The 13019-nt window shown below is 42.7% G+C and overlaps 1 protein-coding gene across 4 annotated transcripts in view; it reads right to left on the reverse strand.

The window, feature by feature from the left end:
• Window positions 1-5386: 5386 nt before the first annotated feature.
• Window positions 5387-13019, reverse strand: part of spag9b (sperm associated antigen 9b) — a 44944-nt gene continuing 37311 nt past the window's right edge. For all 4 annotated transcript variants that reach the window (XM_060861763.1, XM_060861755.1, XM_060861772.1 and 1 more), the window contains 16 exons: window positions 11735-11911; window positions 11522-11651; window positions 11210-11302; window positions 10950-11123; window positions 10682-10853; window positions 10383-10592; window positions 9823-10006; window positions 9556-9678; window positions 9395-9475; window positions 9007-9074; window positions 8764-8912; window positions 8192-8363; window positions 7888-8001; window positions 7607-7783; window positions 7253-7387; window positions 5387-7164 (listed from right to left, as the gene is read on the reverse strand). In XM_060861763.1, the coding sequence (XP_060717746.1) occupies window positions 7046-7164; window positions 7253-7387; window positions 7607-7783; window positions 7888-8001; window positions 8192-8363; window positions 8764-8912; window positions 9007-9074; window positions 9395-9475; window positions 9556-9678; window positions 9823-10006; window positions 10383-10592; window positions 10682-10853; window positions 10950-11123; window positions 11210-11302; window positions 11522-11651; window positions 11735-11911 (2278 nt within the window). In that variant the 3' untranslated portion in view covers window positions 5387-7045. The remainder of the gene's footprint in view (window positions 7165-7252; window positions 7388-7606; window positions 7784-7887; window positions 8002-8191; window positions 8364-8763; window positions 8913-9006; window positions 9075-9394; window positions 9476-9555; window positions 9679-9822; window positions 10007-10382; window positions 10593-10681; window positions 10854-10949; window positions 11124-11209; window positions 11303-11521; window positions 11652-11734; window positions 11912-13019) is intronic.

Consider the following 13019-nt stretch of genomic DNA (forward strand, 5'->3'; position numbering starts at 1 on the left):
TTGCGCAACTAGAGGTATTTTACAATCTGTGTCACAAGAGACCCTGAAGACGAGCAGCAGAAACATTCATCAGATGTAAAGCAAGCTTGCAATGTATTGCCATCTTACAGGCTGGACAAAGATTTGTGTGTCTTGTGAGAAGACACTTTACATATAACCTACTATATATGTATAAAGGTATATTATATAGTACCGTATATCATTAGAGAGATTATAGTTCTACAAGATACTGACTCACTGGACTGAGGAAGGTAAATACATGCAAGACGCCCATTGTCCAACTGTCTCTGCTCCTACGGTTTACCTCATCATACTGTATAACAAAGCAGCACACGCTACATCGTTTGAACACTGTTGCTCTCGTCTCACACGAACATAAAGAACTTGAATACTAAAAGCTGTTTAATAAACTGTCAGTGCGGCTGGTTTGTTAATAAAGGGCTTAAAACAAAAGTTGCGAAATTGAAAGAAGAGGACGGACGCGGTGGCCGAGTACGGCAGGAAAATCGCAGCTCTTGACATGATAAGAAGACACAAAGAATTAACAACAACTCAAAAGCAATTACACTAGCATCTATTTTCAATGAGATTGAGAAGACTGGCATCAGTAAAGGTTAGCAATGAGGTACTGACTACATTCATTCATTACTCTCTTTCACTCTTTCTGAGACACACAACTGCAATTTAATAGATGATTAATCCCATCACATTTTCCAGACTGTCAGGTCCAAATTAGCATCTTTTGAGTGTGTCTCAGTGGCTATGGGTGCAGGGAATAACACATAAATGCTGAATTTAGAGCAGTGCCATGTTTAGATAAATGTGAGAATTCCTGAGAAACCCCAGGTGCGGATTTGCCCAGAGTAGCCATCGTCTACTCTGTGGTCCGCTTGGCAGTAACGTTGCCTTACAGCTCGGTGCATGTGAAACAGCAGAGTCTCCTGCTGAACAGAAAGACTCAGAGCTTCTCAGCTTTCCCTCACACATGCCATGCCTCGGTCCCCCCAGCTGGTCACGCTGTGGGAGAACAGGACTGCGTCCAGCTTCACCATCAAGGCAGTAATTGAGCAAGAGTGCTAGGAAGGAGATGGTATTGTTTGCGTCATGTGTGTTTACTTTCACAACGCATCAGTGCTCCCTACAGGCCGCAGTCAAAACATGACTCGTCATCGCTGCTCGATTCTTTACTGAAGCCCTGAGAAAGGACACGCACACACACACACATTATGAGAGAGAACTTGTGGTGGTTTAAAAGTAATTCACTTTTATTTTCGTTTCTGTCTTTGAAAGAATATTAGCATGAAGATTAAACAGCATGATATTTACACATCTGTATCCAACAGTTGGTATTTTTGGTATTTATTAATACCAGTATTTTATCTGAGGTGGAATAATAGGACGGAACCCCACACGAGGCATCATTTGCTTCATGTTTTGATGACCTCCACTGCTTTCTGACAGTAAACAATAATCCATTCAGGCTGCCAGATCATCGCTAAAGACTGTAGCAGACATCTGGCCAGGCGATGATAGAATTTCCTGTGCAGTGATGTCATTGTTAATAAAAACTCACAGTCATAAACCTATCAATGGAGACACCAGAAATGGCTAAAGCAGCCACATTGCAAGCATGTTAGCAGTGAACAGGGATCACACTGCGCTAATTGTACAAACTAATCCCAGACTGTTTCTTTCATCATAACCTGTGTCAAACTATTTAAACAGCCACCGAAATCAACAGTTAGGGGAAATCTTTGCCGGATGATCTCTGGGTTTGAAATTCCCTGTGCTTTTTGAAAATCGTTGGGTTATTTAATGAGATCGAAGCTCTAGATCAAAAGCTCTGAAGAAACAAGTTTGAAAGCTCCAAAGGTTTAATAAAGCAGTTTAACAAAGATCAGGTCATGTAAAGCTATAATAGCTTATTCAAGGAACTAAATTTGTGTAAATTGTGTGTTTCACAGGTCAAATCTCCTTTGAGACGGGTCTCCATTTCCCCTGACACTCTAAATAGGTCTGCAGTGTGAATGTATATATGCATGTTGTCCTGTCATGGACGATCCAGGTTGTGTTCCTGATACGTCCCCAGTATTAAAGGGATTCTCTCTGGATCCACTGCAACTATGACTGGAAAAAGACGGTTATAAAGCTGAAAATGAATGAAACGTGGAGTACAAAGCTTTTGAGGCACACCCTTAACAGTGCCAAAATTTGTGTTCACGTCCCAAGTCGCTATTAGTCCCTGATATGCTGATCTACAGTAACCTAAGATCGAGCAGGACTCCAGCAACCCATTCATCACACCGAACAGAATCCTTCTCCAGTTGCATCACAGCTTTTGTGTTTTTGAAAGGGCAGCACAGGGCGCATTGTTCCGTCAGAGTCCGCATGAATAGGATGTGGAAAAAAAAAAAGTGACGTTGCTCAGGTTTAGGCTTATGGTAGATCCTCAGGTTAGAGCAGCCAGTGATATTTCTGGCTGATGATATGAATGTGAGAGTGTGCCTTGCATGTGACGTGCCATTTCAATTACAAACACTTTCAGGGAAGAGGGATGAACAGCTGAGCCAGCCTCCCCATTGGTCACATGATGATGGACAACCACAGGGGATAGACCGAGGATGGATAGGCAGACGGGTGCAGTCATAACCATGTGCATTATATACAGTATCCAGATATAACTCTTCTCTCCTTTACATGAATAGCAGCGAGCCAGTATGGGGTCTCCCAATGGCTTTGACCCCTGCTGCCTACACAGTCAGAAATACAGTATCACTTCCATATTGATTCCATCTACAGTATATACACTGCTCATGTTTAAAACTACATCAAAAGTTAGAGCTTGCATTTTGTCATCTATACACTCACAGACCACAATGCAAAAATGTGACCAATGCGGCAGTTCAAAGATGTTGTGATGGTCTCCATGTGGTTTTATCTGTAAATCTTGTCTAGGGACGAGATTCCTGGGACTTTTACTGTAGCTGTTGATCCACCTCAGGTTTCAGTGTGTTGTGCATTCTGAGATGTTTTCTGCTCAACCCGGCTGTACAGAGTGCTTAGGGGACTTACTATAACATTAATGTGAGCTTGTCTATCAAGAAGAAATTTCCACCAACAGAACTGATGTTCACTGGATGCTTTTGGGTTTTTTTGCGCAAAAACTTCCCCTTAATTCTGATGTCTGATGTGAACATTAACGACAGCTCTCGTTTGGCTGATTAAATAATAGAACGAACGATCAGCAACTAGCGAAGCAATTACAAATCGTGAATGTTTTCGAATTCTTCAGTATGTTAAGAGCTTAATAAAAGAAAAATCACCCTGTTAGGACTTCCACAGAGACAGAACACAGCAAGGCTATTTTTGAACGCATCTCATAAATATGACAAGCATTAAATAAGGTGCTATTAGCGGAAAAGTGAGAGCGCCACAGGAACACATCAATCAAAGTCAGCAAAACAGTGCTGCTAATAAGAGACAAGTCATCTACTTGCACCATGTGACACACTATATCGCTCGTGCTGGAAGCAGGCTAATTTCAGCAGTCCCTAAATATGAATGAGCTGAATAAAAACTGTCTGGTGCAGTAAGGAAGAAGCTTAATATAAACGAAACTGCCTTTCTCAGTCGAGACATGCTGCTAGCATCCTGCACTTCACACTTTTTTTTTCGTCAGTATTCTTAGGACACACACATTGCAGCAGAGTGCTCACATCTCATTAGAGACTGAAAGAGCTGGTCTGGCGTGTCACATGAAGGCCATCATGGCGCCTCATATGCACCTCGCCGAGATGTCAGAGTGAATCGTGTCATGTCACAGAGCTGGCGCAGAGGACAGAGTGACGTGCACCTCTTATTTATCACGCTGACTGCACAGGAACTAAACAGCCGCTCCAGTTGTTAGTCTGAGAAGAGGAAGAGGCAGAGTGGGGATTGGGGAGGGGGTGAGAGCCTTCAAATTATTCTCAGACTGTGTACTATTTTTCAAACTAGACTAGGTGGCGTCCTGTATTATTATAGTGAGCTGACACACCGCTAACCATCAATAGTGAACACGATCTGATAGATATATAGATAGATAGATAGATAGATAGATAGATAGATAGATAGATAGATAGATAGATCATGCCTAAGATCAAAAAATGTATATATCACCTCTGATAAAGATGCAGATGAAGAAAGAGCTGATTAATTTCTTATCCCAAAGGATCTAAAAAAAAAATCTGAATATATTCAGTAATATATTCAGACAGGAGACGAGAATAAACGACGATAAATTAAGAAAACCCTCTGACTGAGGGATAATTGACAAGTCTTGTACGCGCGACTTGCAGATCTGATAAACCCTAATTAAGATGAGGTTGCGTAGGACCTTTACTTCCATCTGCCTGATTAGTGCATTTGCATCCATTCAGATATCATCCAATTCAAATGAATGAACAGAATGTAATGAATACCATGATGATGATATTACAGCAATAATAAGGCAACTGGGATGAAACAGCTGGTGCCACTCAGTTTTTCCTCTCACATATCCAAACATACACACTGCTCCCTAACTGCTAGATATTAAACCCCTGCTGGTGTGTGTGTCCAGGCCCGCAGGCTACATGAATATGCCTGTGCAAGGACAGCAAAAACCCTGTCCTTCTGCCCTGGGAATCCTCCATGGATACACCAGCTGACTGGGTTACGTAACCACAGAGTCTGTTCAGGAGAAGGGGAAAGTGAGGGGGCAGAGAGAGAGGAGGAGGAGGAGGATGAAGCAAGATGAGGGTAGTTTTGCACTGACTACTGCTTTTGTATTTACTAATGAACTCTCCTCATATTTCACCTGAAATCATTTTTCCTTTCCTGCAACGTCAGTCCCAGTCGTGACCAAAAAAACTGATTCTTTGGAGTGGAGAAAAGAAATGCTTTGCGTAGTCTCTGGATAGCTGTAAAAATGATAACATAAGTCAATAAAATATACTCTCTAAGGGGAAAATGCCATTTCTATTTATACAAAACAGAAAAATCACCTGGTTGCTGAATGCTGATACGGAGCTTCGTTGCCCTAGGAGGGCAGGAAATGTACAGCATGTTCCCTTTGCTGAGCCAGAGTCCTGTCTTCCTATGAAAGTCATTTCAAAGGCAGGGTAAAGCTGTGTAATACAATACTGCCCCCTTGTGGTAGAAGCAAGAAGGAAGGTTTTCTGTAGGACATGATAGAGGTTGGTTCTTTGCGAAACACAGTGTCTAAAAGTCTCCATACAAAGGGGACACCATGTAGGAAAGATTTTGAAGACATTACTCTAAAATGTTGTTTATATTACATGTATACATGTTTTAGAAAGAAGAAATAGAACGACGTTTTGAATCAAAAACAGCCAAGTACACACAGTTCCCCAAAATGTCAGTTTAATAGATGTTAAAAAAACGTAAGGCTAAGATGCGTTGAAGGAAATACGGCACTGTAGATGTCTGAGGGACGGGAGCTTTCACAGCAGTGGGCTCTGGGTGGGACACGTGCTGCCACTCCCATCGTTACACGCACTGATCTGGGGGAAAAGTAGCCTGAAGGAATACAGTTCAACATACACACAAGTCTACATACCCAGCAAACACACTCAAAACAACCAACAAGCACATACTCACACACTGGTCTTTATAAATTAGTGCATAGCTCAGTACTGGTACATTTCTAAGGTTAATCGTTCGACATCCTCTGCATATCAAAAAAACGGTTAGTGCTAATTTTAATCTGTCTAAACAACAAATCCACACCGTCTAGGTTTCATGTACATATTTATATTTTATATAGATATATTTATATTCAATATACAAAGTTACATTCTTATCTGCAAAGGCTCTTTATAGAAATAAATACTGAGATGACTAAAGCCGTTTCTCCTCTCGTGGGGAAGAGGAAGGATTGTAGACGAAGCCCCTCCAGTGCGCCCGAACACTAGCATAACAGCAGCATTATGTTAGCCAACTCTTACCACAATACAGAGGCCTGTGGTTCGAGTCTAAAAGACAAAAAGGTACAAAAGTTTAATAAAAATAGGTATTTAGTCTCCGAATCTACACGAGAGAGAGAGAGAGAGAGAGAGAGAGAGAGCTCTATTGAGGAAACTAAGCAGTGAAAATACAAATCTCCACTGTGCCTATGACCAGGTCACGATCCTATCAATATTGCATAACAGGTTTCCTCTGAACTATGGCTGATGTAATGAGTTAAATCTGTTCCTATCATCAGAAGGTAATGATCTGATCCTCCACAATCGTACAAAATGACTACAAATTCTCAGGATTCCTTTGGTAAGTTAACATGAATATATAAATAGATATTCTGCCGTTCATCAAACCTTTGTGTAATCACAGAGCAGCAAAGAACATCAGATGAAAATGCTGCTTTGTTTTTGTGCCTGCCGAAATCATCTAAGAAAATGGTGGCGTAGTTTAGAACACAGCACAGCAACCTAAAAGACAAGAGCAGGCACTAGGGCATGCAAGCTTTTTTGCAAGCCTTGACTTAGCCTAGGAGAAGCTATTTCTCAAGAAGGGACTTTTGGCTGTGCAAACATTTCACCCTGCAGCTACTTACAACAGCTGTTTACACAGAACACAGTATTTCAATTAACTATTGTCTACTTGTGCACCACGTTGATGGATATCTTGATCTTGAACTGTGACAGACAAGGCTTGAAGAAAAAAAACATGAAACAGAAAAGAAAAGAAACTGGCTGGAAAAAAAACATTTAAAACACAAAAACTCGCCCACTGAATTGTCCGGACCGATCACATCAGCTTCAGATGTGTTTTACGGAGAGATGGATGGATGTATGGATCCATCTGTTTAAGTGCGTGTAGGATGAAGACTCGTATTGCCACAAAAGTGAATGTGCCAAGCCTTGAATGCGACTTCCTAATTGCTGGACGCAATAACAGTGTCCCTTCGACTGCAGACGTAAGAAATGAGAAATAATAGCAGAAACAGAAGGGCGAACTGTTCACTCTTGGCTGGTCGATGGCTGCCGGAGTGTAAAAGCGTCGGAGCTCAGCCTTCAGTGACCATGACCTGCCACACTATAAGGTGACTGCGCTCGGCTTTTGCCAGGAAAGGCTGCAGCTTCAGAGTGGGTTCGTGAAGGTCCTCACCTTCACCTCCTTCGTCACCTGAAATGAGGAAAGACACAATAGGAAAAATTGTGTCTGAGGTTACGTCAGACACACGATGTATAATGTCTGAGTGTTGGACACGAACCCATTCTGAAGTCAATGTAACCTTCTCCACCGCTCATCACTAGGACTGATTTAGATAACTCCGGTGTGGGCGAGTCTGCTGCTGACTTGTCAGCGCCTGCCTCGCCTCCTGCTCCAGCCGACGGGACAACCTGGCCTATGACAGGGGCATCAAAAATGGCAAACAGAAGGAAAAATACGTCAATATCTGAACAAACAACAGAAGCAAATCCATGTAGATCAGCTGGACAGTTCAAGGTTGTCTTGTTCCAAATACACTGATCAGCACAAGAATCAGATAATTCTAGTATAAAAAAGAAGCGAAGTCTGTGGGATGAAACGATAAAGAACATGACTGTAGACTCATGGATCATACCCGGAACAGCAGTGAAGAACTTGACTGCATCTCGGTGACCATGGAAACAGAGCTGTGCATGGGCCATGGAGCAGAAAGGGACAAACGTTCCCGCTGTCACTTTATCACTGTTTTCATCACCATAGACACGGATCGTGCTGCTCGGCCGATTAGACGTTCCCTGGGTGACTGTCTTCGCTTTGTTGGAAAAAAAAAATCAATTGATAAACATAATGTTAGTCACAACTACAGCTAATGAGCTCTCAACAGTCCGTGTGTGTAAATGACATTAAACCACATACTATCTGTGAGAGGAATAGAGATGATGACGCCGTTCCCCGTTCCGATCCAAAGGCGGTTGCACGAGACCATCAATGCTGTGATCCTCACAAAAGAAAAGCCCAGTTTCCCAGTGCCTGAGAAAAAAAAATAACAAAAAAAAACTGATCTGATGTGTCAGAAACAAAGAGGTAGTTTGATATTAGTCAGACGACAGGACGCAAAGCAAAATTTTAAAGCAAATTAAACTTATTAACGTTAGCAAAGAGAGCAGCTGTCGATGGAACAGCTATGACAGGTATGTCATGCGTGAGTTCGTGTGCACACCCAGCATCTTGCTGACATATGGCTCTATGTCGACGTCCTGCAGATGTTGGTAAGTGTGTGCATGGAACAATCGAAGTGTGGAATCCAAACGAATGGACACCCAGATGCCGTCTCCGTCCCAGGCTAGCTGCCGCACTTGGCTCTCCTTGCGTGGGTGTGCATCAAAGGACTTCTAAACATGGGGCAGAGCATCCTGAATATAAGAAACCTGCAAACATCTTACAGCCAACAAAGTGTGTGTTTACATGGGCACTAATAACCTGAGCCTAATAAGGACCTTATTTTTAGATGAATATGAATAATCTGAACAGAACAAGATATGAAAAAAGTCCACAGAATCTATTCAGGCAGAGAAAACAAAAAATCTAGTTGCTCACACCGTAATGAATAAGCATTTGCATTTGATCTAATTTTTTATACAACTGAGCAATTAAGGTTTAAGCGTCTTGCTCAAGGGACAAGTGTTGGACGCTTGGTGGACCTGGGATTTAACCTCATGACCTTCTGATTGCTGGTCCGAACCCTTAACCACAAGATACCACATCTCCTATATAAAGCAGAGTTTTTCTTGCCTCTATATTCATAGCTTTGGGCTGGATGACATAGATCTTGTTCCTGTACCCACACCACACTTTATCGTGCACCACAGTCATGCACCGGATGGAGTGATGCGGACGGCCCAGGTCCAACAGGTGGTAGTTGGTTAGATCCCACTGACCGTCTACACAGGGAAAGATCACAACACGATATGATCATGTCAGAGAGGAATTAAGGTTGAGATCTTTCTGATTGAGAAATTACTCTGCTGTTCTTACCTACTCCTCTGTGGAATATAGCCAGAGTGCCATCAGCTAAGGCCACTAAAACTCTTCCTTTCACATGTCTACACACACACACAGACAGACACACACACACAGACAGACACACACACACAGACAGACACACACACACAGACACACACACACAAAGACACACACACACAGACACACACACACAGACACACACACACACACACACACACACACAGACAGACACACACAAAGACACACACACACACACACACAGACACACACACAGACACACACACAGACACAGACACAGACACACAGACACAGACACAGACACACACAGAGAGAGATGATAACATGAATTTATTTCTGTATCGTAACTAAATACATCCATGATATATTTGAATCTACTTACACAATCCCCAAAACAGAATCCTTCAGCTTTATTGAGTGCAGACATTTTTTCCACTGTGCAACAGAAGAGTGGACATAGATACTGCAACAGACAGGTGCAAGACATTGAGCACAGGTCACGACGTGTTGAGATAAAGACTGACAGATGCAGGTGCGACTTACCATCCGTTCTGTGCCCCGAGCCACATCGTGGGCAGGACACTACTCATTTTGTTAGCCTCCTCCCTCATCAGGTCTTGCTCGTCAGGTATTAAACTCACCCCGTCCTTTACAAGATCACATTCCCTAAAGTGTTATTCAGCAGGAAAACACAAGCCCCAAATTGAACATGGTGTCTGTGAAATCTTTATAGCTAAGCGTTAGGACAGCTTTTTATTTCCAGAACACACTGTACGGATAACGCAAGGTGTTCGGACACTGTGTTAGCACCTCTGCGTGTACGAAGAAACAGTGTCTCCAGGGTTTTGGACTCCCAGTGGATCAGTAAACACATGTTCTGTGTAGATCCCAGGCTGGTCTTCCTCTGCAGGCGTGCTGTTGCTGCTCTCTGTGGCCTCCAAGGCCTCTTCAGCTGCAGCCACTCCAACCTGCGTGCGCCGCTCTAATACGTCACCTGAAAAGCAGGGGACAGAGGAGAAGAGGAAGTGTTCAACATCAGGAAAATTTAATACAAAGGCTGGTATGATTCTACTGGCTTTACATTACGTCGAGTTGTTAATGTAAAACAAGCCTTTCCAAGCTTGCTGTCCGTTTGATACAATTTGCTATGAGTAATTGATGAATGAAAAAAAGCAAAAACAAACAAAGTATATGGTTTCGTTCCGCAAAGAAAGTTAGCGCAAGTAGCACAGAAGTAGCTAGGAGTGTTTGCGGCTCCAAGACAGCTGCCTTTTGACGGTGTCCATGCAAAAAACACCAAACATGATTAACTGTAATTAGCCCAAAATAACATGATTAATTTACTATGAAATCCAAGTGTGATCCCGTACCGTCGAAGGAGTCTGTTCGGTCTACGGTTTGGGGAACAGCGACAGCTCCCTCGACAGAGCAGCCAACCACAGTGATGCCATCCAGACCACGGTCAGAGCCAGCAGAGCTGCTGGTAGCTGCAGTGCCTGTCTGTGAAGCCCCCTCAGATCCACCTGTATTGCTGTTTGCACGCACTTCTTCACCAGCGGGGTAATCCGTCTCCCGAGCACCTGCAGAACAATCCTCCAACATTACACTAAAATATCAGCTGAAAGCATTCTGTGTGTAATACAGTTTTGAGCAGCCTTTTTCTTCCCACCTGGCACACTGGTGATGCAGAGCAAGTGAGAGTTACAGACGAAGAAGTTCTCCAGGATTGTTCCAGGCTGATTTGCATCGACCACTAGGACCTTGGAGGTGGTGTGAGTGCTGGTGCAGATCCACACCAGACTGGAGAGCTCATCCTGCTGCCTCAGCTCTTTCTCTTGCTCCTGTTAAACACACCAGAACACCACACCCAAGTCAGGCTGGAACGTCTGCAGCACATCTGTATAACTATTTCTACTAAAACTGTTTTGCCTGTGTACCTTCAGTTCCTGCTCCAGTTTGTCTAAACTGCTCTGGGAGCCTCTTGCCTTTCGGGGGCTCAGGCTGCTGCTCTCCGTTTCTGAGACATCTCTATAAAACACGCTCGCTCCCACAATAGAGCCTCCATCACGTGTCTTTCCTCCTGACAGATTCACTCCAGCAGCACACCACAGCTATACACACACACAGTTATCTAAAGTCAATCAATCATCTAAGGTAGGGTTTCTGAGTTGATTTCTCAAATACATTTTCTTCTTACCTTCATGGAAGCATCTTTCTCATCCAAAGGTCTGAGGTAAACAGGCACTGGTAAATTCTTTAGCTTACCGTCACCTTGTGCACCATTTGAGACCTTTTGTGAAAGAAGTAAAAACACAACTGAGCAAATCATCAACAAGCTTCGGAAACTTACTCTGCAGTGATTGTCCAGTATTGATATATGAATAAGTATCAGGTTGTTAAGGGGGGATTTTTTTACTTTCCATCCAATGTAATAGGGTTGTGTCATTTTTGCGTATCATAAACATGGCAAACATTTACAGGTTTATTTCAGGACACTTGAGGAACATACCTTATATTTCTGAGGCAAACTCCAGCCATAGGCTTGTATCCTACCGTCTTCTTTCTGGACGTGAGCCTTCACCTGCTGGTACTGAGCTCTCTTCTGTTCTCTACGTGACATGATGTTTTCCACCTCCGGACTACAAACACAAGCGCACACGCGAGTCTTAAATCTAATTGCAGAAGGCGTGTTATTAAGAAGATTCAAAGAGAGATCGCTCACTCGTCATTGAGGAAGTCGAAAGCCTTTGATTTGTCGCTGGGCAGCTGAGCGAGCATGCTGCTCCTCTTCTTAACGGAGGGCACAATATGTGAGGTGGGAGCGTTGTACTTAACATTAACAGGAGCCTCAGGCTTTTTAGCTGCGCCGCTGGAGGATGAGCTGAAGAGCCTGCTGAAACTGGGGATGAGAGGAGAAGAAAGAGAAGAGGAGAAACGGGGGGAGGATAGAGAGAGAGACAACACACAAGGACTGATATGCAGACACAAGCAGTAGCTGCAGCAGTGTTAGATCTCACAGGTGAACAGTTAGGGGGTCAGTGGGTCACTTCCCAAACACGGTTCATGCCCCCACCCTGCTTAGCAACAACTCGCGATCAGCCTAAGATTGAGATGTCAAACCATTGCAAATGCTGCTCATGCGCAATTAACCTGAACGTTAAAAAAAAAAAAAAAAATAAGCTGGACACTCATACATACACTTTGTATGGATAAACTGATTTCCACTTGTTTATCTAGTTAAATATTAGCTGCTGATTACATTTAAATATCAGAATAATTGTGAAATATTTCTTGCACTGGTGAGCTGTTATGTACAATATATGTATATATTTATTTATATAAGTGCATTAAGGAATCACAAATGCACACCATGTTATGATCTACAAAATATATCCACATCCACTCAAGCCAGCAGACTACACAAGCTCTCACCCGACCCACCCACACACCTTCTACAAACACACAGGACAACGGGAGGGAGGATGAAGGGTACATAAAAAGTAGACACACAGGAGAATAAAGGAATTTTTTGAGTATGCAAAACCCAAATATTTATCCCAATACAAAAATCACACCACAGCCAGAAAAATCACATAAAATCCAAGACCAAGACCTGGGAATGGCCAAAGTCTACACAGGGTGGTGAAGTAAACACTTTCTCGTGCAATGAAAGTGTGGGCATTACACTGCAGTGGACTTTAAATTTTGTTCTAATTAACTTTTATTTAAAGCGTTAGCTTGGATGTAAAAAAAATTTTTATAATAATAATAATAAATTATAATTAAAAATGGAAACCCATTCCCAAATCCAAGAGCATGTTTTGGTTTATAAAGCCAGAACAACTGCAAGAGTGGATTTATTAGCATTTCTTATTAAAAGAAAGGGGAAAAAAAAGTTACCTACATCCTGGATAAAGAAAGAAAATACAATAAAAGACATGAAAAGGAGAGGGGGGAGATAATGAAACGAGGGCCAAAACACACAGGGCAACAAGAACGTTCAATCC

The sequence above is a fragment of the Tachysurus vachellii genome, chromosome 2 (assembly GCF_030014155.1).
Source record: "Tachysurus vachellii isolate PV-2020 chromosome 2, HZAU_Pvac_v1, whole genome shotgun sequence".
Classification (NCBI taxonomy): domain Eukaryota; kingdom Metazoa; phylum Chordata; class Actinopteri; order Siluriformes; family Bagridae; genus Tachysurus; species Tachysurus vachellii.